Source organism: Jaculus jaculus, chromosome X (genome assembly GCF_020740685.1).
Source record: "Jaculus jaculus isolate mJacJac1 chromosome X, mJacJac1.mat.Y.cur, whole genome shotgun sequence".
Lineage (NCBI taxonomy): Eukaryota > Metazoa > Chordata > Mammalia > Rodentia > Dipodidae > Jaculus > Jaculus jaculus.
This window is the reverse complement of record NC_059125.1, coordinates 58,713,986-58,738,157: the sequence shown is the minus strand read 5'-3', so window position 1 is coordinate 58,738,157 and position 24,172 is coordinate 58,713,986. Positions and strand designations below refer to the sequence as shown.

Here is a 24,172-nt window from a genome sequence, read left to right as displayed (position 1 = left end):
TCAGCTGACTCAATCTCAAAGGTTTTAATCTCTCATATAATTGCAGCTAAACAAGCAGAAGGTTCAGTCCAAAGATTTCATTTCTGTGCCATACCCCTCTGCTCACACCAGTCCATTTCTACACAAAGCAACCCTACACAAGTTCTCAGGACATGGGCATAACAACAAGCTTCTCACACAAACTGTGTCTAGCCCAGTTCAAGCAAAGCTCTTTTTCACCCTCACAAGCCAAACCTCACAGTCGATAGTTTTTACAGCATTCAGGTCTTTTAACTCTGACTAGAATAGTCCATCAAGCTATATTTACAGTACTGCAAGGCGTCTCGTAGGCCAAGATTTCAAATCCTTCCACATCCCTCCCAAAAATCAGCTCCAAAAGGCCAAAAGCCATACAGTCAGATGTCTAGCAGCAATGATACCACTCTCTGTATCAACCTTACTGTTGCAGTTAGGTTCACATTGTTGCCGGAAAATAGCCAACCAAGATCATCCTATGGGTAAAAAGGTTCATTTGGCCCACAGGCTCGAGGAGAATCTCCATGATGGCAGGGGAATATGATGGCATGAGCAGAGGTTGGATATCAATCTCTTGTTGGCCAACTTCCTGGCCAACACTAGGTGGCCATAGCAACAGGAAAGTGTGCCACTATGTCCTGTTAATTATTGGAGGAAGACAATGCAATATGACATACTTGGAATCAGATCTGGCTTTCATTCTGGATTGAGTTTATATCTATTTGTGTCATTGGGCATTCCAGTCTACTTCTTGAGTTCCTTCATGTAAAAAACAATGAAAATAATACATACTTAAAGTGTTGTCTATAAAATAAATGAGTCCATGTATAAACAGTGTTTTAAGGAGTAATAAGTGAGACATGAGAAAATATCTGTGACATACTCTTAGACAGAATAGTTTGACAAACAGAAGTTTTTATTTATTTATTTTTTGTTGTTGTTGTTTTTTTGTTTTTCTGAGGTAGGGTCTCGCTCTAGCCCAGGCTGACCTGGAATTCACTATGTAGTCTCAGGGTGGCCTCAAACTCACAGTGATCCTCCTACCCCTGCTTCCCCAGTGCTGGGATTAAAGGCATGCTCCAGCACACCCAGCCAAACAGAAATTTTTATTCCAACACGAGAAAATTTTTTCCCTAAAGAAAAGTGACCAATACTGGAAAAAGCTACATATAAACAAGAAAATGAGCAGAAATGTTCCTTAGTATTTGGCAGTAAAGAAGTACCTTGTGGCCTGAGGGAAAGTACATGGGTCAAAAAGCCAAATTACAGCAGATCAGACCTGATCGGGGAAGACATGGAAACAGTGAGTGCAGGGTACTCTAATGAGAGCTTTAGTGGGAAAGGAAGAGAGATGATGTTTTTATGGAGGAGGTATATAGATTTAATTTTATAATGGGAAGGCTGCATCTAGGTATGTGGCCAGCAGGTTTGATAACCACAGAAAAAGTAAATAATGCCAGAGAGAGTGTGGATGATTGAAATTGAAGGATCATCATGCACAGGGGACAGAGGGAATGGGCCCATCCTCTCCTCAAAAAAAAAAAAAAAAACAAAAAAAAAAAAAACAAGGAAAGCCAGGATGAGTAAAAAAGAGGCAAAAAGCCTACTGGCATCTGTTTTCTAGGGGGGAAAAAAAGGTGAAATATCCCTTTCCTGGACTGAAATTTTTATTACTGAGTAGGGAATTTACAGTTTAGAATAGCTCTTCAAGGAAGGTAGAAAGGTCCTCTTACTGTGAAGGAAATAATGGATTGTATTTTTGAGGGTGATGATATAAACAATTCAGGCCTTAATACCCCTTGAGATTCCTTGATCAACTGCCACTTAATGATTTATGGTATTGTAGAAAATTTACCTATCATTTTTGTGTCTCAATTTTCTCACCTACAAGCTATTTGTGATATAATGATAACTATCTTAAATGGTTATCTATTATGATTAATGACATTCTGCATATATCACAGGGCCTAACAGAGTTGATGAATTAATTGGGAAGTTTTGGCCATTATTATTTTTGATGTATGTTCCAATGTTTGCTTTTTGTTTTATTTTATACTTTGACTTTTTCAAATCATCTTGAGCACCTTGAGACGTGAGGTCTTATTAAATAAGAATAAATTCAATCGTGATAATTCTCTTTCCTGAGTCCATATGCCCAGTGACTAAATGATTTTTATTCAAAAATACCTCGAGATATAATATGAAATATGTGTTTTAAGTGCTGCTTTGAATGTGAGAATTAATCGACATGACATGGAAGATGCTTGCCAAATATGTTTACATTCCATTGAGATGTGCTAGAATCAGCCAGCTATGGAGGCAGAGACAGGAGGATCAGGAGTTCAAGATAAGCTAGAGTCAGGCAAGTGGGCCAATGAGGGAAACTCAAGAATACTACAAAAGTCAAGGCATAATTGGAGAAGATGCCAAGCAAAGTATATACAAAAGCATGAAAGCAAGAGACACAAGTTTCATTGAGTTCCATTGTACATATGTACATCTTCATTAACCCATGAAAATCAAGGGAAGAGTATCAAGATGGAAAGGAACCAATTTTGAATGCTGTAAAGAATTAAAATAAAATGACAAAATATCTGTGAGTTTTACATGAAAGAATTTTTAAATGTCCTCAAAGAGAGTGAGTTTAGAAATTAAGAGGTGGGGATAGGTATGGTGGTACACATCCTTAAATCTAGCTCTAGTGAGGCTGTGGCCAGAGATAATAAGCTCCAGGCCAGCTTGGGATACATATCAAGACATCAAGACATTGTCTCACGAAACCGAAAGCACAAACACAAAGAAATGAAGAGGCAACTGTGATGATATACAAAGAATGGCTGTGAAGAACCCTTTATAGAATCCTGGTTCTGAATGGTAAGGCAGAAGTCAAAGAAAGATCCAGAGGATAAAAGGACTACAAAGTTATAAAAACAGACTATAGAACTGACAAAAAGAGTAAACTTGGGTTATTGTGAGAGAAAAAGAAGCTCTAAAACATGAGACAACAATAAGCTTGAATGGGGAGAGGACACTGGTCTTTTATGTTCCTTACTTTTCCAATACTTTATTTTCCCTATTAAACTCCAAGCCTGCTAACTTATGTTCAGAACTTTGAAAGGCTGAGCTGTATTTAGCTGTCTCTTACTTTTTGATTACTTGATGCTCCCTCCCTCCTTCCCTACACACTGAGTCAGAGTAAAGTCCATGGGCTTCCACCCTCTCTTCCCAGTTTCAGTCCCCGGAGCTTTTGTAATTCTTGCCATGCCAGGGATTTGGCCATTGTCAATCCCTCTGACTCACAGTGTCTGTCTCAGGGGCGGGGTTTACTTGCATATAGCCACGCCTCAACACATCAAGTAGTCCAATAGCGTCCCCGAGGGCTTCACGGGGGTGGGGGAAGTAGACGTAGCCTGAAACAAATACAGCATGGACTTGATCTGTCGCTGCTACACGTGGATGTGAAATGAATCCCGCAGACCCTTGAATGCAACGGATTTCATCTCCTGTGGAAGCGGTACGCTGGTTTGGGGGCTGAGGGCGGCAGCTGGGCAGGGTGTCGGGTCTTTGCTGAGGTGTGTTTGTCCAGAAAATCTCATTGTCAGATCCATCTAGGGATCTTTACAGAGTAAGTATGGTAACACTTTTTGGCGTGGTAAGGTAGCCAGCCCAGCACCTGAGTCACCTAGAGGTGGAACTTATCAGATGTTTCTGCTAGGGTGTTGTAAAGTCAGCACGGCTGGTATGGAGACCCGTGGCCATCATTCAGTTCATCCATATGTCTCTGGAAAGTACTCTCTGATATGTCAGGAACTTAGGCTGATAGCCTTAGCGCCTTAATTAGCTAGTTTCCGCCTGTGTAAATCCGTATTGGACCCAAATGGCTTCTGGGAACATGCCTGGACTTGTCCAACAACCTTGTGTATCTGGGGTTCAGAGAATAGGGAGGAGGAGGCTGGGAGTTAACGGAGGGGAGGAGGGAAAGGATCTGATGTGCGGAGCATCCTGCGGGAAGCTGAACTGGTGGCCCACCCACGTGGTGTCCGGGCAAGTCAGGGCTTGTGTAAAGAGCATTTTGGAGCCCTGTGGCGGCTTTCAATCCACCCTTTCACCAGCCCAGCTGAGTTTCATTTGATCCCTTACTCCTGGAAGCTGAGCCCTGGACAGTGATATTTTGATCCTGCCTCACTCCAAACACTGGCCAAAGCTCAGGCAGCTGCAAGAGCGTGGAAGGGGTGGGGGAAGTGGGTGAGGAATTGGGACGACACCCGCCCAGACCAAGCTGAAGAACTTTCAGCAGGGTCTGATATGGACAGATTTTAACAGTATTAGCAATTTCATGCAAGGTGGGTGTAGTAAATTGTTGAATATCTCCCCCATATAACTCTTGCCCTCCATCACTCTAGCATACCACATATTCAACATAGCATGCCAAACTACTATATATATATAGTGGGCACCAAGGTGCAGGATGTGGCCACTGGGTCCTGACAGACTTACTCGCCTTTACTATAAGAACAAGTACTAGAGAGATGGCTAATAGGTTAAAGCCACTTGCTTGCAAAGTCTGGTGGCCTAGGTTTGAATCCTCAGCACCCACTTAAAGCCAGATGTACATAGTTGCTCATGCATCTGGAGTTAATTTGCAGAAGCAGGAAGACCTGGCGTGCCCAATCATATTCATATTCTCTCCAATATATATTTTTAGAAACAAGTAAAGGTTGTCAACTTGATAGGATTTAGAGAAACATTTGAAATATATCTCTGAACATGGCCATGAGGGAGTTTCTAGATTAGATTGAGGTGGTACAACCCACCCTAACTATGGGCAAGCTGAGCACCAGATTTCATGACTTTATACTTCATGAATGCGGATTAAGTGTGGCCAGCTTCTCCAAACTCCTGCTGCCATGCTTCTCTCTCCATGATAAATTGTTTCCTTGAACTGTAATCAGGAATAAATCATTCCTTCTTTAAAAATTGACGAGGGGAAAAATGGGCGAAGGGCTGGGGAGGTGGCTTAGTGGTTAAAGGTATTTGCTTGCAAAGCCTGCTGGTCTTGGTTCACTTCCACGCCAGCCACCCATTTTAAGCCAGATGGGTGCTTATTAACAGCAGCAAGAGAACCTAACACACCCCCACAACACAAATTTAATTTAAAAGAAGATAGATTTTAAAGGTGCAACTAGAGTGTTCTGTAATTGTCAAGGAAGGATATTATCAACTTGATTTAGAGAAAAATAGCAAAGGTTTTTCTGTTTGTTTGTTTTTTTTCTGGGGCGGGGGGCAGGGTATATTTCAGTTCAGGTTGTCCTCAAACTCCCTATGTAACTGAAGATGACCTTGAACTCTTGAACCTCGTAAATGCTGGGATTACAGGGATATGCCACTATAACCAGCTGGTTTTCAAATTGTCACACCTATCAGTGCTACAGGGCAAGACTATTTGGGTTCAGATCCCATCTGACCCTGTATCAGCTTATATGACCTTGGACAAATAGAATTGCTTCCCCTCTGAGCTTCATTTAACTTCAGGCAAAAGTGGAGATAATAATAGCACTAACCTCATCCAGTTGTTGGGAAGGTTATATGAGATAATCCACATAAAATACTTTCACACACTTAGCACAGTGGCAGGCCTGAAATAAGCACTCAATAAATGTTAACTATTATTATTTCAGATAGACACAGCACAGATAGGATTTCAAACAGGCGGAAATGGGGGAGAAGGCAGTTTAATCAGAGAAAACAGGAACAACTGCTTGAAAGCAAGGAAGCTCAGAACATGCAGAAGGAACACTAGTTGAGCTAGATATTAGAGTGCAATTGGGGGAAAGTGGAAATTAGACTGGTGACAAACAGAAGAGTTCGGATGCTTGACTTTCAGTCTGACTTGGCCGAGAGTTGTGTAGCCACTGTGAGTTTTTAAACTGAAGAAATCAGATCTAGACTTTAGGGAAAAAAATAGTTAAACATGAGTCAGCTAAATTGGACAGGAAAGCACAATATGTAAACAAACAGGTGGAAAGAAATGACAAGGCCCTAGCAAGGTGGTGTCTATGAGAATAGAAAGGCCATGCATTTATCAAGGCATCACACAGTTTGAATCTTCAAAAATTTTTAGTTGATAAATTATATGGGACTTAAAAAGGAGTGAGAGATTCAATATCTCTTGAAGTTACCTTAACACCTTAAAAGAATATGCATTTGCACCTTGCTTCTCTAGGTGATGGGTTCCAAAAGACATATTCATTCTGAGTTTAGATACAGCTGTTTTTAAATCTTAGGTCTGTTTTCCTGCTTTGTGGGTACTCAATAACCTCATTCTGTATTTAATGCTAACTAGTTTAATACAACAAAGAACTATTCCTCCCACATACCTGTAAGATCACTAGTATTCCCAATGAGAAAATTTAAACTTCCCTAATCCTCCTTATGGTGAAAAAGAGGGGAATAGTTCCCACTTATTGGAAGGATAACATAATCCCTATAAACAACCTAGTACAGTGCTTGACACATAGCAGGCTTTTATGAATCATAATTTTCTTCTACACTAACTGACTCCACCTTAAAACATCTTCCAATTTCTTGCTGAATGCTTCCAGTGGGAACATTTTTACTTCTGTCTAAAAGAAACATTTTCTGTCTGCAGGGAAATCTGTGATTGTTAAAATTTCTTTTATTCAGCTGAATTGAGTTTCTCTCTGATTTATACTCAGATGCCCTGGTAGTTCTTCCTGGGGCCACTTACAATAATCTGTTCTTTTTCTTCTGATAGTTCTTCAGAGATCTGAAGACCAGAGACTAAATTTCCCTACATTTGCTGTTCCCAGGTGAAACAGCTCAGTTATTTACATTTCTCATATGGAATAGTGTCAAGTCAAATGATCCTGAGGTTTTGAACTGTACAAGTTTGGGTGGTAATGCCTTCAGAGTGTTGAGGATAACTATAAAGGAAGAACTATGGGAATTTGTGGCAAATTTCTTTATAATGTATTTCATTCAATTCTATAATCACAATAATTCTTCAGTCTAACGAGGGATGGCTCAGAGAAAATGAAACTTGCCAAAGATCATTTAATATGTGTCTGAGCCAAAAATGCAAGCAACAGTATTCTCATTTCAAGTTCATTTTTTGCCCCTTCATTTTCTGTAGTTGTTTAGATAGAAAATACCAGCAGGGTAGGTTAAGTCTGGCACTGGCGAAGAAAAGATGAGGATAGATCTTCCAATTGCCTTATTCCATTTATTCCTTCATTGAAACTTCTCATTATTAGAAACTACAGATAAAAGTTCATAGACCCAGGGAAAAAGCAAATTGTTCCTCTGGCTAGAACAGGCCACAAAGCCCTCCTTTAGATAGATGTCTTCTTGACCTGTTCTACTTGAATGCCTTTTGCAAAGAGTGAGGCATATTTTTCAGTCTTTTTTTCAGTGCTGAAGATTACTTTTGAAGCAAAAGCTGTTTTCTCTACTTTCTATCTGAAGACTGATTCCATCCATGTTTTCTCCCCAGGGCCTTAATGGGAAAGAACTGGTCAGTTTCAACATTGGTTTATATTACTGGATGAGCATGGGACATGAAGATGGCTATATTCTGTCTTGGATTAAAGTTAACTGTATATATTTTCAATGTTGTCTTGTAGACTAAGTCTGTGATAATGTTTGACATAGAATACATTTACAGGTGATTTGAGTGACTAGAAATCAATCCTGGCATAATTACAGTTATTCAATTTCCTAAGTGCCATCTCCAAAAAAGAAAAAAAGAAAAGAAACATCATCCCATTCTGGGACCAAAAAAAAAAAAAAAAAACTGGCATGTAGTCTACGGTGGAAATAAACAGTAAGATGTCATTATTTCCATTATCCAAAAAGTTGTTAGTCACCAAAGTGGATAAGCCAAAGAGTGGGCTGTAGCATTTCCCTTCCATGAGCCACCTTTCCCTGACCCAGTCTAATTTTTGGAATTTTTCCTGGTGAGTGATTAATGAGCCAATCTGAGGTTGTGGGAGAGAGAGAAAAATGAACTTGGAGCCTTGGCAATATAGTCACTGTGTAATCAGTCCTGAAGATGGCTCACTCCTCTATATATGGAAAATAGACAAGTCACTGACCCCTGAATAGAGACCTGGATTCTTTTCTTGTCTTTGCAACCTACCAACTTTGTAACTTTGGGAACATTGTTGTATTTCTCTGAGCTTCATCTTCTTAATCTGGCCCATAAGAGGATAGGGTTAGGTTATCTTGGAGAATTCTCTTATAATTCCATGACTTTATGGTTCCAATTAATTTGATAGCTTGAAATTTCCACCAACTGCCAAAGTGCAGGAAAAAAAATAATAAACCATAGTGAAATGTGTTGTGAGTACCAAGGTGCCTGTTACTAAAGGAGTTCAATTAGAACTAGATGGTGTTTTTCTGCTTGTCAACAAAAAGATAGGGCTAACATGACTTTTAAACTCCCTTCTCACTAAAATCATCAGAGCTTAAAATTTATTACACAATGTGAATTTATATATGAGTTCCTAGGAATATTTTTTTCAGTTTTTCCTTACTCTGACAACCCTTTTAAGTTCTATACTTTCTCTCTTTCCTTGGGTATTTTTACCCAGGAATTTTTTCTTAAATTTTATTAATTTTTATTTAGTATACACAATAATGTGTTTCATTATGACATTTACATACATATATATTACTTTTTTTTTGATCATATTCTCCCAACTAGTCTCCCCTTGTTTGGGGGCATGCTTTTAAAAGAGGCAAGTAATATTTCAGCAACAGTGTGTCATTCTCCACAAAGAAGCCTCAAATTATGGGCTGATTTCCCCAGTCTTACTGTAAGGTTGTGGTCCTGTATTGTGCTTAAAAAATGCCTACTGGTTTGTTTCCTTGCTCTTAGAAGATCTTTCATTCCTTGGCCTATGAGGAAGGGATGGGAGTACTTTAATGAGTTTTTATTGTGGGCTAAAGGACTGCTCTTATGAATGTAATCTGGGAGATATAACTATTCTAGTTTTCTTGGTAAATTGAATGGGATAGAAATAACAAGGGCAAGACTAAAAATCATTAGCAGAAATTAGAAATTCGAATCTTTGACTGAATTTTATACAGTTCTCATCCATGTAAAGAAATCATACCATGAATTCCATTTCCTGCTAGGACACTTCAGCCAAAAGCCTCCTTGGGAAGTCAATGAATCATCACCTCAGTACTGCTGGTAGGGGAACTAGTGTTTTTTTTTTTTTTTTAACTTTCTTTTGACAATTTTCATACACGTGCACAATATATTTTGATCAAGTTCTCCTTCTTTTGTCACTCTTTCCTTGTCCCTCTTCTCCTGATTCCTTTCTTCTTTCCAATTAGTCCCTCTTCTATTTTGATGTTTTTTAAAATTATTTTTATTTATTTGAAAGAGAGAGAGAGAGAATGTGGGGGTGCCAGGGCTTCTTGCCACTACAAAGAACTCTAGATGCATGCTTCACCTTGTGCATCTGGCTTATGTGAGTCCTGGGGAACCGAAAGTGGGTCCTTTGGCTTCTCAGGCAAATGCCTTAATTGCTGAGCCATCTCTTCAGTCCTTCATGTCCGTTTTGATGATAACATAATTTCATGCTATTTTATACATTAATAAATGACTCACATTTGCTGGGGTGACAGCTGAGCAAAGCAAGGGCTTTTAGTATTGGCTGAATGTTGATGTGACCTTTGGTCTGTCTACAACACCATTTGATCCTCAGCTCTGGGTAAGGTAGTAACAAGAATCATAGCAACTCTTCACATATGTGGCACATAGTGGAATTTTCAGACCATTCTCCCATATATTATCTCATTTTTCCCATGACTGTAATCCAAGTGTTTGCTTCTATTTGGCATGATTATTTCAGCAATAATTCAAATGATATTTTCTCTTAAAACCAAACCAGAATTTACTGGCTTCAATTTTGTTTTTCTTTTATTAATTATATCTCTACATTATTGGCAACATAATTCCTATTAATAATTCATTTTTAGTAGTTACCAAATTCTAGCCAAATATTTATAAATTTGTGTATATTTTAGATTTCTCTCCTATTCATTTTGCGATCTTCTGAGTTGTATTTATCTCTGTAAGGCTTGTCCTTTTACTTTTTTGTAGCAGCTGTGTATATATGCTGACATTTTAAAAGAAAGAAAATGATGCATGTGGTTAGTGTTTGCCTTTATCATAGTAGAACTGGTCCACTTCAACAGAATATTAATAGTATCTGTACAATTACAACTACTTTTAGAAATAACTTTTTTCTTCTTTTCTACTCATTTTGGGCATTTCTTATTGCTTCATGAACTGAATAAAGGATAAGGTAAATCATTGAGTCTTTAATTTGCACAACTCTATTTGTTTTCCTGATGTTGCTATCACTAGTAGTTGAAATTCCTCAACCATTTCTGGAAATGGAAAGAGAATCCTGTTATAAACAGTAGTATGCACCCATGGCCTCTGAGTTATTTCTATTCCATGCACATATGTACCCTTAAACATAGAAAGACAGTTTCCTTTGGTCAGTACAAAATAAAGTCAAAATGATACATCCTCCATCCTAACCCTCCTCTGCCTTCGTGTACTAAGATTGGACATTATTGTTCATTCCTTACTTCTTAAAAACTTTACTGTGTACTACCTGCCAGATTCTTGTATTTCTCCTCTGGCTTCTCCTTCTTGGTTGCTTCTGGCTGTTATTACTCTTCTGGCCTCCAGTATGGGTGTCTCTTAATGTTGCACTTTTAGCACATTACCCATCTAAGCCTATGCCATGGTTTACCTAGTTTAATGGCTCTTAACGTCCAAGTTTAATTATTTCTCAGTATAGGTTTTTTTTTTTTAAACTCTCCTAGCTGATTCTGATATGTAACTATGAATGACAGCTAGTATTCTAGTCTTTATGCATTTGATTCATTTCCAGTTCCAATTTGTGTTCTATACTTTCCAATTATCTTCTGGTAATAGCCACTGAAATGTTCTTCTGTCCATTATGACCACTCTTCATACTTAAAATGATTGAAAAAATACTGTATTATTCTTTTTCCTTTACCAATTGATTCTCCTTTCATGCTGTTAATGATCCTGCAATTCTCTCAATCTTCTATGCTTTATATATTGCTCTTGGCCCTCACTTCATAAAATCTCTATTTTTTACATCTCTTCCTTTTTGTTCCTATTGCTACCATCCTTGTTATGGGTTAGTTTTGGCTTAATTTTGAGGTGAAGTTTCATACCAGGAAAAGCACTGCTGTATGAGCATGAAGAAGAACTGATCGCATTGAAATCTGGAAGCAGAGAGTGAACAGAAAGTGTTGTGAGGCTATTATGTCAAGACCCTCCAACAGTGACATGCTGACATGCTTCCTCCAAAAAAGCTCTACCTTTTGGAGGTTCCACAACCTTCCCAAACAGCTCTACTAAGTGCTTACCAAGAATTTGAACACATTAGCTTATGGGTGATATTTTACATTTAAATAACAGTATAATAACAAAGAGTGGAAATGAAGAAACTAGTCAAATGGATATCTTTGAGAGAACATTCCTGGTTTTAGTGAGTGTGAAATCCTTTGAATGAAAATATACCTGCTTGATCTTAAGAATAGCAAGGGAACCAGCACATCTGGAGTGAAGAAAATAAGTGGAAGAAGAATAGAGCATGGGGCCAAAGAGATAATGGAGTAAACTGAGGCAGGCAGATTATCTAAGGATTCATCAGACATCAAGAGGCCTTTAGTTTTCTTATGAGTTAAAGAGGGAGTCATTGAAGTATTTTTAGATTGAATATGACACGATCTAACATTCTTTAAAGGGACCACCATAGCTTTTTCCCTGTATAGCCCATCCTTAGTAGGAAAAAGAAAGGAATAGGTGCTAGGCATTTATCTTTCACTAGATTCCCTCTGAATATGGAAGACCAAGAAGGCCTTATGTTGATTTCACTTTATATTCATGTAGAAGAAAAAGTCAAAGCAAAAAGAACCCTTACAACTGAGATATTTTTGACAGTGGCTCAACATAGGTGTCAGTTGGTAAAGAAGCTCAAATCATATCCTTGAATAATTATATCAGAAACACAAGGGTGTTGCCCACGTATTAATGCATTCTGGAGCTCCCAAGCTGGAACCAAGAATGAAGATCAGTGATCTAAATTATTTGATCTAAGCAGCCTCTTCATGGAACACTTGGGGAGCTTGAGCCAACACTGAGTATGGGTATGCTACTTGTAGCAAATCTGGGCTGGGAACCATTCACAAGACTGAAATAAGCAAGAAATTTAAAATTCACAAATACTGAGGCAGAAGGAAGATAAGATATTTGATACTATAGGAGTAGGACACTGACAAGAGAAAGGTGTGGTAGGTGTAGCCCAAGGCCAAACCAGAAAAGGGAAAGCTGAGAGTCAGCACCAAATGGTTTATAGTAACATGTGGATTATAGGCCAAAGATCTGAAGATGGTGAGGGCACTATACAGATTAGAAGCTTGATTTTAAAGGAAATGATTATTCACAAGCCAGGATGAGCAACTGATTTGATTTTTGCCAATCCTCTGTATGTGGGTGGATGAGTGGGCTCATAGGAGAGGAATGAGCGGGGCTGCATCAGCTGCTGTCTTCATCACCCTTTTTAATCCCAGGCCTCCTGCACTGTCCAGGCAAAGCAAATATCCTAAAATCCTGAGTTCTCAATTTAGACTTGTCATTCTGTTCTGCCTACCCATCCTAGATAGAGAGAGCATGCTTCATGTTACAGGAATGTGTGCAAGTTGAGAAGAGCAGCAGACACAAGCTGTGGCCCAGAGGCAGCTGCACACCCAGCAGCTCGAGTACCTTACATCCAGCAGAAACTCAGCCAACATCAATTATTCATGGCACAGTGAGCTAATGTGGGGATTATTATTAATGTCTGTCTCTTTGCTTCTTCTCCCTGTGTGTATTCTTAACTCCTCTAGGTATTTTCTGGGGAATCAGGACAAGGTGAATGGGCCCAGAGAGCATCCACATGACAGAGACAGACCAAATAAAGAAACACTAGTCATTTAGCCACTCTTCAGTCCTCTTGGTTAAATATTGTATACACACACACACACACACACACACACACACAATGCTTAATAAAATCACTAGTATAATAATGTAATAGTAATAATAATACATATACAAATATGTGTATTTGTATCATTTACCAAATTAATTTTAGTAAAAAAATGCATGAAACATATAGTGAGATGTACACACAATAAAAATAACCATAACAGCTTTAATTTTTGTTTTAATTTGGGAACCAATGTGGTCAATACCTGCTGGTACAATAGAGCCTATTTACAAAGATGAAGAATCCTTTTCAAAGAAATTGAGATAATTAGCATATCATAAATCTAGTCTTTTAAACTGGACAACTTACTGTTTTTTAATTTATTCACAGTTTTACAGCTGTTTCCACTATTTAATTCCAAGTCATTTCCTTTGCCTACAATATAGTCACTCTTTCCTCCCATCCTATGGCACAAATGCCTTAGTATTGCCTCTTCAGAGCATTTCTTTTAAGTGAAATCACATTATTGACCTTTTGTGTCTGGCTTTTATGTAGTTAACAAGATTGGCAATTCCAGCTTTAATTATAAGAGCAGAAAGTTAGAGCAAATATTTATCTGTATTTAATGGGTTATGTAAATAATAGTGTATTCCTGCAACAAAACTTTCACTTATTAAACAATAGATATTTTACCTATATGGAAAGGCAACTGAATGTCATTAAATTAGTAGAATATCAAATAGAATTTATTATATTGTCCATGTTGTCCTATGTTGTTCAAGAGAAAGATTTTTTCCTATGTCCTAAATCCACCAATCTAATTTCAACCAACTAATTTAGTCTCTGTTGGCCTCAGTTTCCCTAATCATAAAATCAGAGAAATGCAATTTAACAAAAATTTCAAAGCAGAGTTCATTATGCCCATATGATTGCAAAAGTATTAATGCTATATATAAAATACTAAGAATGTCTGCATTTTTCTGAAACCAGTGTTTATACCTGTTATTCTATATACTCTCAGAGGACAAGCTCATTCAAATCGACAATTTCAAATGAACAAATCTCTAATCTTACCCTTCCGGTTATAACATCTCTCCTGGACTTTACCTATTCAAGGATCGTTTAAAGCTAGAGATATTGCAAATGAGAAACACTCCAAACTCAATTCATGTTATTTCTGTAGGGAAATCTACAGTTTCTTCCATATTACATCTACTACTATGTTTCTTTGTTTTATCTAATTAATCTTAAATTCAGATATTATTGATGTGCCTGAATTTTTTTCCTTTTAAAAATATTTTTTATTTATTTGCAGAGAAAGAAAGAAAAAGAGAGAGAGAGAAAGAGAAAGGAAGGGCGGGCCACCAGACACTACAAATGAACTCCAGATGTATGCACTACTTTGTGCATCTGGCTTTATGAATCAAACCTAGCTCATTGTGCTTTACAGACAAGTGCCTTAACCACTGCACCATCTCTCCAACCCTTTTTCTTTCTTTGTGTTAGTGAGACAGGGTCAGTCTCACTCTAGCCCAGACTGACTTAGAACTCCCTATATAGTCCAGATTTACAGCTTGGCATCAGACTCACCGCAATACTCTGAGTGGTGGAATTATAGATGTTAGCTCCTGCACCTGACTCTACTCTGGCTTCTCTCTCAAAACAATGCATTTAAAGATTTCTCCACATTATGATATGTATTATGCACTATATTCCTTTTTCTGGCTGAATCATATTTTATTTTTATTAATTTGAGAGTAACAGACAGAGAGATAAAGAGGCAGAAAGATTGAGAGAGAGAGAGAATGGGCACATCAGGGCCTCCAGTCACTGCAAATGAACTCCAGGTGCATGCACCACCTTGTGCATCTGACTTACGTGGGCACTAGAGAATCAGGCCTTGAACCAGGATCCTTAGGCTTCACAGGCAAGTGCTTAACAGCTAAGCCATCTCTCCAGCCCCTGAATAACATTTTGAATGAATAACTGACTATTGAATGAAAGTTTTGCTTGGGGAAACAAGAATATATTCACCTTAGATAGGGCACAGACTATGGACCAGAGCACAATTACACCAAAATCTATATTTGATGAACCAATGAGTTTATTTGTGTTTATAATACATGGAATAAGGGTTACTTAATAGCATGGATGAATCAAAGGTAGCTACATCAGTGAAAAGCCCACCCCAACATAGGCAACAAGTGTGGAAGCTGCATCTCTAGAGCACACTGTTCAATCTGCAGCCAGCTTTGCTAGGGTAGTCTCAGCTCAGCTCAGATGTTTAAGAGCCTCCTCCCAGCAGTTGTTTACTGTTTAAATAACCTTGGGGAAGGGGTCTTGTGTACATTTAGCTTCCCCAGAGTTATTTACTGCTCTGGTTTCCTGAATCTTACTCTGGGAGGAAACATTTCAATTCAGAGAGGAGGCAACTGTTAAATTCAGAGAAAACTGTTACACAACAGTGGTTAGAGAGTTACTATATCTATAGCCTTGGGGAGGGGTCTTGTGACCTTTAAGATTTTTTTTTGAGATTTTTTTAAGTTAATTAATTAATTTATTATTATTATTTTTTTTTTTTTTTTGTTTTTTTGAGGCAGGGTCTAACTCTGGCTCAGGCTGACCCGGAATTCACTATGTAGTCTCAGGATGGCCTCGAACCCTCAGAGATCCTCCTACCTCTGCCTCCCGAGTGCTGGGATTAAAGGCGTGCACCACCACGCACGGATCAATTAATTTATTTTTGAGAGTGAGAGAGAAAAAGGCAGAGAGAGAGAGAGGGAGAGACAGAGAGAGAGAATGAGAGAGAATGGGGGTGCCAGGGCCTCCAGCTACAGTAGCAGATGCATGCACCTTGTGCGTCTGGCTTACGTAGGTCCTGGGGAATCAAACCGAGGTCCTTTGGCATTGCAAGCAATCACCTTAACCGCTAAGTCAGATCTCTTCAGCCCCTTGTGACCTTTTAAACTTCAACTTCCCCATGTCAGAGAGAAACTACAGCCTTAGGTTGTAACAGTGGGAGGAATTATTCTTTGGAAAATGATCTACTATCAGTAAAGTCTCTAATGGTATCCCCACTGAATTTGTACATCTGATTTGTATTATTTTGCACTAACATTTTATAGATTGTTATCTCAGAAAGGTTTCCAAGCCTTTACCTATGGAGTTTATCATATACTGCAAACACCAAAAACAATGCTTATTTTAGTCAAGGTGACTTAGGTACTAAAGGCACTGTGGTGAAATCCATCCTTAAGCCTCAGGTTACTAGTGGTAGCAGTTGGTAAGGAGGGAGTAGTTCCTCTGGTGAAATCATCTAGTATTTTTTTTTCAAGGTAGGGTCTCACACTAGTCCAAGCTGACCTGGAATTCATTCTAGGCTCAGATTAGCCTCAAATTCACAGTGATCTTCCTACTCTGTCTCCCAAGTGCTGAGATTAAAGGCACCACACCTGGATTGCTCTGGTGAGATCTATGTCTTAAGAATGTCTTACATGTTCCAGATTGGGTAGGTCAATAAAGAAGCTCAAGTGTCCTCCCCTTTCCTTCTGCATAAACCATAAGAGTGACAAGTGTGGGCTCCCTCTTAGTGTAATCCCCACTCTTCTGTAAGGGCTGTGCTAAACCAGGGCAAAGTGGAAAGAGAGGATATACTAATTACCAAGTGGCTCATATGTACAATGTCCTATACTAGGTCCTTTTACATGTATTATTGTATTTAATTCTATAGTTACTGTGCAAGATAGGCATTAAGGATAAAGAGGATGATGCTGTGAAAAATTAAACCATTTTTTAGGACTAGTAAATTGTACAGTTGGTATTCAAGTCCAAGTCTGTATGTTCATAATTAATATCTTTGCTTTTTCCATGACATGAGCTTACAGTGTGTTGCTTAGAAAGTCTTTTTGGGAAAGAGAAGTAATCTAAAATAATCTAGGTTGCTAGAGATATACATAGTTAATCATAGTCAAGGAAAAGAGGCATGTTAACAAGCTAACAAACAGCAATTACTGTTGGTTTGTGCACTGAGTACCAGATAAAATGCTTGACTATGCTGTTGGGAATTTTATAGATCTGCCTATATTGCTGACTTAGCCAAGAATTTGGGGATTCAGTCACATTCTCTGTGACACCTTAGAAGGTATAGCAGCAATCATAGGATACTTTAGAGTAGCTGATAGTCTCAAAAGCTGATTATTCTTTTTTAGTTTCTTGAAAAAGAGCTTACATTTACTGTATGGCCCTGCTGACCACAGGAAATAACCTCCTATAAAATCTCCTATTGTCCATGGGTAATGACATTTAACACTTACTAGGCAGTTTTACCCATGTGCCTGAGCTTCTTCAGAATAGTTGAGTCCACACAACTCTTCTCTTTTACAAAAGCAATTTTATCCTTTTAAATGACAATTTAATTTATACAATTTTTATGACCAATTTGACAAAAGGAGGGTCAAAGAAGCCTTCTGTGTTTATTTCCTATGTCCTGAAGGGTATTTGGCAATGCACCAACTCTAATGAGAAATCTAAAACCAGGATTAAAGGGATGTGTTAAATAAGATTCATGTCATTTGATGTTTATTAAGTGGATGAGTCTCTGGAAACCAAACCAAATATAGTATAGTGTCTCATACACACAAAGATCAGCAGCTACTAGGAACAATTCTGATACCTGTATCAAGAGTTTATCTCAAAAGGAGGTCTGAATTTTTTGCTACTCTTAATGTCCTTTTTTCCTGTTTTCTGGGCAAGAAAAGGATGCAAGTTTTTTAGACCAGCTATGCTGGCCTTGTTACTATGTTGATGAATTCCCTTGTCATGAGGGTTACAACTCATGGTTTATGGTCTTCAAAGAGAAAGGTGAGTAGCAAAGAAAGTGGGGCATGCCTAATGAAATTGACACTATTAGTAATCAAAACAACCCAGAAGAAGGTATATTTATCTTGTGCCAAAAATGGGCATCATAGGCCACTTTCCTCTGTGTGAAGGAGTAGGAAAGAATAACAGAGTTGATTGTTTTTTTTTTAAATTCCAGCCAGGATGTCTTTTGGTGAGAGGATGTGTAGGTGCCCACACTTTTCCTCATTTATGATTAGATGTATACATTTAGAGATTTAAGTATTTTGAGAAACCACCTGAAATTTAGCATTATATGAGGTTAGGAGTGGGAAAAAAAATCTCATTATGCTTTTCTTTGAAAGGAACAAGCCTCATGATTCAATTGTTCTCAAGAAAATTCCTCTTTAGTGAAGACTACAACTCTCCATAGTTAATTTTGTCTTACTTGTATAGCTCTTTAAAACCTTCAGGATAATTTGTTTAACCTTAACTCATTTTACCCTCCAAAGAGCTATCTGATGTCAATAAGAAATATACCATTTATTTATCTCAGATTGAGTAAGGACAGAAAAGATTTATCCAAGTTGATAGGTTGAAAGGGAAAGATGTGGGCACAATGAACAGTGTTAGCAAAGAACTATGTTTCAGTTTTTTTGTTTTTTTTTTTCATCCACAAAATAAAGATCATTATGTCTGTACTACCTAACTCACAAAAATATTGTGCCAATCAAATAATAATACTGTGAAAGTGATTTATAAACTCTTAGGAGTTTAGAATTGGGGATTATAGCTATTATGTACTCCTTAGAAATAATCCAATTATTTATCTTATTTTCTTTAGCAGCTCAGCTCCTGATATAACTACTTAGCGAAAATTTGGACACATTATTTGGTCTCTGTGCCTGATTATTCTCAACTATAAAGTGGAGCCAATAACAGCCCGTTATATACTTTTAAAAATATGTAATTTATTTATTTGAGAGAGAGAGAGGCAGAGAAAAAGAATGAGAATGTGTCCCCTGGGGCCTTTAGTCACTACAAACGAACTCCAGACACATGTACCACGTTGTGTATCTGGCTTAGATGATTTGAACCTGGGTCATTAGCTTCACAACCAAGCACCTTAAGTACTAAGTCATGTCTCCAGCCCAACCTTTAGGAATTGAATGCTAATTATCTAGAAAGCACTGAGAAGTATTCTTTTTTATAAAAAAAAATTTGTTTTTATTATTTATTTGAGGAACAGAGAGAGACAGAATGGGCATTCCAGTGCCTCAAAGCCACTGCAGACAAACTCCAGACGCATGCACCACCTTATGCATCTGGGTTACGTGGGTCCTAGGGAATTGAACCTGGGTCCTTTGGCTTTGCAGGCAAGTGCCTTAACCTCTAAGCCATTTTTCCATCCCTACAAGTATTCTTGAGACATGGTCAGTAGCTATTTGGCCTTGGTTTCCTTGGACCTTTTCATGAAGAGCCACAGATGAGTTAACCAGACCCAGAAGCCAAATATCATGTTAGCCACTATTTTGTAGTCCCTTTCAGCTCAGTAGTTACTTTGTTCTCTACCAACAGTCTTTTCATCATGGATTGTCAAGAAAATGAGTACTGGGACCAATGGGGGCATTGTGTCACCTGCCAACAGTGTGGTCCTGGACAGGAGCTCTCTAAGGTAAGTTCTCTCAGTCAGTATACTTAATTTTCCATATCTCAGGAAACTGACTGTTCCAGTTCAGCAGGTAAAATGTTACACAATGATACATACAAATAGTCATTATTCAAATAAGAAGTCAGCCTAGCAAAATCAGGTACAGAGAAGGATTTCATGAGACACCCCATGTATTTTCTTCAGGAAAGAAGTGATATACAATACAGAGGCCAAGGAGGACTATCTGGCATTAGAGAAATCTGTCAACCCAATCAAGGTCTGCTCTCTTGGGGTTCAGCAACCAAAAATCTGGTCATAGAAATAGGGAGACAAAAGAAGTGAGAAGGTTGAAGCAGCTTCTCTCCAAGAGAGTTTGGGCTACTGACTTGACTATTCAAGAAAACATTCAGGTCTGGGAGCCTGAGGAAGTCTAGAATCCCTAGTCTAAAATTATAGATAAGCATTAGAACAAAATGACCAGCAATGCAAAACTGAATATTTCCCTCTTCAGGTCTATTGTTCTCTCAGCTGGAAATAGTATTATTTTTTTCCTCAAGGTAGAAAGAAGATAATCATCAGGGTTTTGTTTCTTTGATTTGCATTCAATTTATTTTTTAAAGATTGATTTAATTTATTTACTTAAGAGAGAAAGAGGCAGGTAGAGAGGAGAGAGATAAGAGATAATGGGTGCATCAGGGCCTCCCACCACTGCAAACGAACTCCAGACACATGTGCCACCTTGTGCATCTGGCTTTATGTGGGTCCTGGGGAATCACACCTGGGTCCTTTAGCTTTCCCAACAAGTACCTTGACTGCTAGGCCATCTCTCCAGCCCTCAGTTTGTTTTGTGAAGTCATTTATAGATTCGTCATCAACGTGTTGAATACTGCAAACAGGCCAGCATGGCTATAGGCACCTTAGGATATGGAAAAATAGACAACGCCTTTCCTCCTATTAACCTTACCTTCTAATTAGTGAAAGAAATAAAAAATAGATATATATTTAATAATTGAGGATTATAGATCCAAATATATGACAAGAATAAAATATAGCAAAGTAAAATATACATATATAGTGATGTAACAGAGTTCTGGGTAGCTACTTCAAAGAGTGATGTCTTCTGGAAAGCATATGCAAATAGTGTAGCCTCAAGACAATAATGTATTAGTTATATTCAACAAAGGGAAGGAAGATTCATGCAACTGGTATATAATGAGCAAAAAAAGGACAAAATGAGAGGGAAAGGGAGGTATGGGTTATACCACATGAAAACTTGAGGTCTTTTTTACTTTATATGTTCATTTTAATTTTAAATTAGCGTATAGAATTTTAGGTGTCATTATGACATCTTCAAACACATTTGTTTTATTTGAGAAGGATTATAGGAGAATGAGAGAGATGAGGAAGAAGGAGAATCAACTAAAATTCTGTGTGAAATCTTTAATGAGAAATTTTCATTGTTTTTCCTAAGGCTGCTAACTACTTTGGAGAGTTGTGTTTTTTTTTTTTTGTTTGTTTGTTTTTTTGAGTGATGTGGTCCTTTGGCTGAAATAAAAAAAGAGGTTATCAGCCCAACTTCTTTCTCTCTATATACATAAAAATAAAGGGAATAAGGTCCAAGGATATCAAAGAGTATAAGATTCTATTTTAACTCTTTACATATAACATTGCAACCTACAGTAGAATCTCCACAGGACTGACCAAAGAAGGCAGCTATGCTTACCGCTATACCACCAACACCCCTAGGATTAATCAAGAATGCCAAGACTAAAGAAAGGCCAAAAAAGATTAGCTTGTGTTGTCTATTAGGATGACCCCAGTGGAATAAGCTGCATGGCTAGACAAAAAAAAAAAAATGTTTTAAATATCACATCAATTTTCATGATAAAAAGCCTGATAAATATTCCTAACATGTATATGATCGTTACCTCTAAAGCCATCACAAATATATAAGTAAACTTCTTCAAAGGAAAAAAATAAGTCTGGTTCAATAAAAATAAAAAATCTGTTACCATAGAACTGCTATAAAGAAGTCTATGATGAAATATACATTTAACTCTGCATGTCAGTAACTTCAGCTTATCTAAACTGTTCCTGCAAAAACTTTATATGCAAAGAGCTTGTACTTTTCTAGTCTATACTTTGTACAGAGCTCTCATGTACTTTATTTATAGATGAGTCAACCAAGGCTCAAAGAAGAGGTACAAATTGCTCAGTCATAATGGTAGAGCAAAAATAAATGCAAAAGCTTTGAAGTCAGATACACCTGAGTCTCATTGCTGTGATAAAATTATTTTGCCTGTGAATCAGATAAGATACATCAAGTTGAAAGTAACAGATTTCTCGAAAGAACACATGCAAATAAGCCAACAATCATGTGAAAAAATAATCATGAAGGAAATGCTAGTCAAAACAATAATAGAACATACTTCACCCCTGTAAAAGTGGTAGTATAAAGAAGACTAAAGATAACAACTACTAGCAAAAATATAGAAAAGAGAACACAATCACAATGCTTGTAGGAATACAAAATAGTAAATCTATGTTGAAAACAGTATGGGAGTTCATAAAAAAATGAAAATATGACTACCAGAAGTCCCATTCCTGGGTTTATTTCACAAGGAAATAAAATCTGTATGAACTTCCATGTTTACTGTAGCACTATCCCAAACAGCCAAGAAATAGAAACAACCTATGTCTCCATCAGCTGGGGAATGGATAAAGAAATTGTTACACAAGCACCAGCAAATACTATTGAGCCAGAAATAAGAGTTGAATCCTGTCAATTGCAACAAAATGGATGGAACTAGAAACATTATGTTAAGCAACATGAGTTAGGCTCAGAACTACAAGCTTTATGTGGTCTTACTATAAGAGTAATAAAAGAACATTGACTGAAAAAGGCCTGCTAGGTAGAGAGGGATGATGAGACAGATTTCTTTTGGGGGGCTAAGGTTTATTAGAGGGTTATTAGTATGCCGTGTAAGAACATGTTGTTGTTACTAAAGCTGGAGAAAGGCTTCAGTTTCCAAAAGACAAATGAAGCTCCTTGCCTTTATATCTCCTCAAGAGAGTAGGAGAGTTTTACTGTGTGACTCAGCTAGGAGCACAAAGGCACTAGATAGGACCCAGTGTCAAAACCCAGGTGACCTTGGATCTCCTTGGCATCAGGGGGTTGTTATTCTGCAGCAGGAGTGAGGATTGGGGTGAGCCAAGAAGGTACACAGATAAGATAGTAATAGTTAAAATTCAGGGTTACCTTAGCCTGAGCAGCAAGGAAGCTCTTAAAGAGAACACATCTGTTCTAATACTTGCTCATATGTAGAATCATAAAAACATTAATGTCATATATATTCAATATTATTCAGTGTATGAAAACATTTTATCACATTAATATGTATAATACATGTTTTATGTACTAGTTTAAACTAAATTTAATGAGAAAAATAAAATATTTATTAATAAATTGTACATATTTAGTATGAAAAACAGTAACATAAAAATTAATGGTGAATTATAGGACATGCATACTTAGGCATGTATTATGTATATATTAATGTTTGGAGACCAGAAACCTTGTGGTTTGTTGGGCAGATCAACAGTATTTCCAATGGCAAAGGTTCTTTTCATCTATCTTGCTATTTTGTCCCCAGTGCTCATGGTTTCATGATTTCCACAACCCAAAACATCATATCTTCATACCATAAAGGTTTTCCTAAACAGGGTCAAAAGAGCTTGCCTTTGAGTAGAGAAGTATTTTCCCCAAAGACTTCTTATATCTTATAGTCCATACTGAGTAATTTACTTCACTCTACCTACAAGAGAAGCTGGAACATGAGTATCTGGCAAAGAAAAACAGTATTTCCATGACTGACTAAACAAATTAATTCATTCTTTAGGCTGGTCATCAGGCTACCTAGAACGAAATCAGTGTTCTGTTGGTAAGTAAGAAGGCCAATAATATTTGAATAAGCTGCTGACGGCATCTGAGTCAACTTTTGTACTCAGTTACTTTCATTTAGTCTTAAATTTCACTCATGAATTATAAGTATCACCATAAAGAAATAATTGCAGAAAATGAACAAATTTCTACAATAATTTTTCTAGAAATATAAATGTTAAAACTAAATATAATTTTAAGATTCTTAAAATATACTAGCAGATAATGCTTGAATTTTTTCCACCAACTTCCATTATAAACACACATGTATTTTAAATAGTGCATATCCCAAGTTCCAAAAGCCTGAACCAAAAATGAAGAATACATGGTACTGTTGTATATTGTTTTCCTCTAAGGATTAAACTACTAATGTATGAGAATATGAGAATTTTGTTTTTACATTTAAGTATATGATAGGGAAATTTAACGACCTATTTCTGTTCATATGTTCGTTTGCATTTCCAATTCTGTGAATTATTTCTTAATGCTTCTTTTTATGTATTGAATATATGAACATAATTCCCTCCTGTTATCCTCTTTTGCCCCTCCCATCTCACTGATCCCCTCCCTATATTCAAGAAGTCTCATTCTTTTTGTCCTCCTCCATCCTCTATGTAAAAATGTTGATTGGCTCAATATTGTGCAGGCCTTGTGGGGTATTGACATCTATGAGGTCAT

At 37.5% G+C, this 24,172-nt stretch overlaps 1 protein-coding gene across 1 annotated transcript in view; it reads left to right on the top strand.

The window, feature by feature from the left end:
- The first annotated feature begins 3,443 nt into the window (after window positions 1-3,443).
- The window catches only part of Eda2r (ectodysplasin A2 receptor), a 32,854-nt gene continuing 12,125 nt past the window's right edge, over window positions 3,444-24,172 (top strand). Inside the window, exons 1-2 of the mRNA XM_004661007.2 lie at window positions 3,444-3,529; window positions 19,482-19,578. Of these exons, the coding sequence (XP_004661064.2) occupies window positions 19,492-19,578 (87 nt within the window). The 5' untranslated portion in view covers window positions 3,444-3,529; window positions 19,482-19,491. The remainder of the gene's footprint in view (window positions 3,530-19,481; window positions 19,579-24,172) is intronic.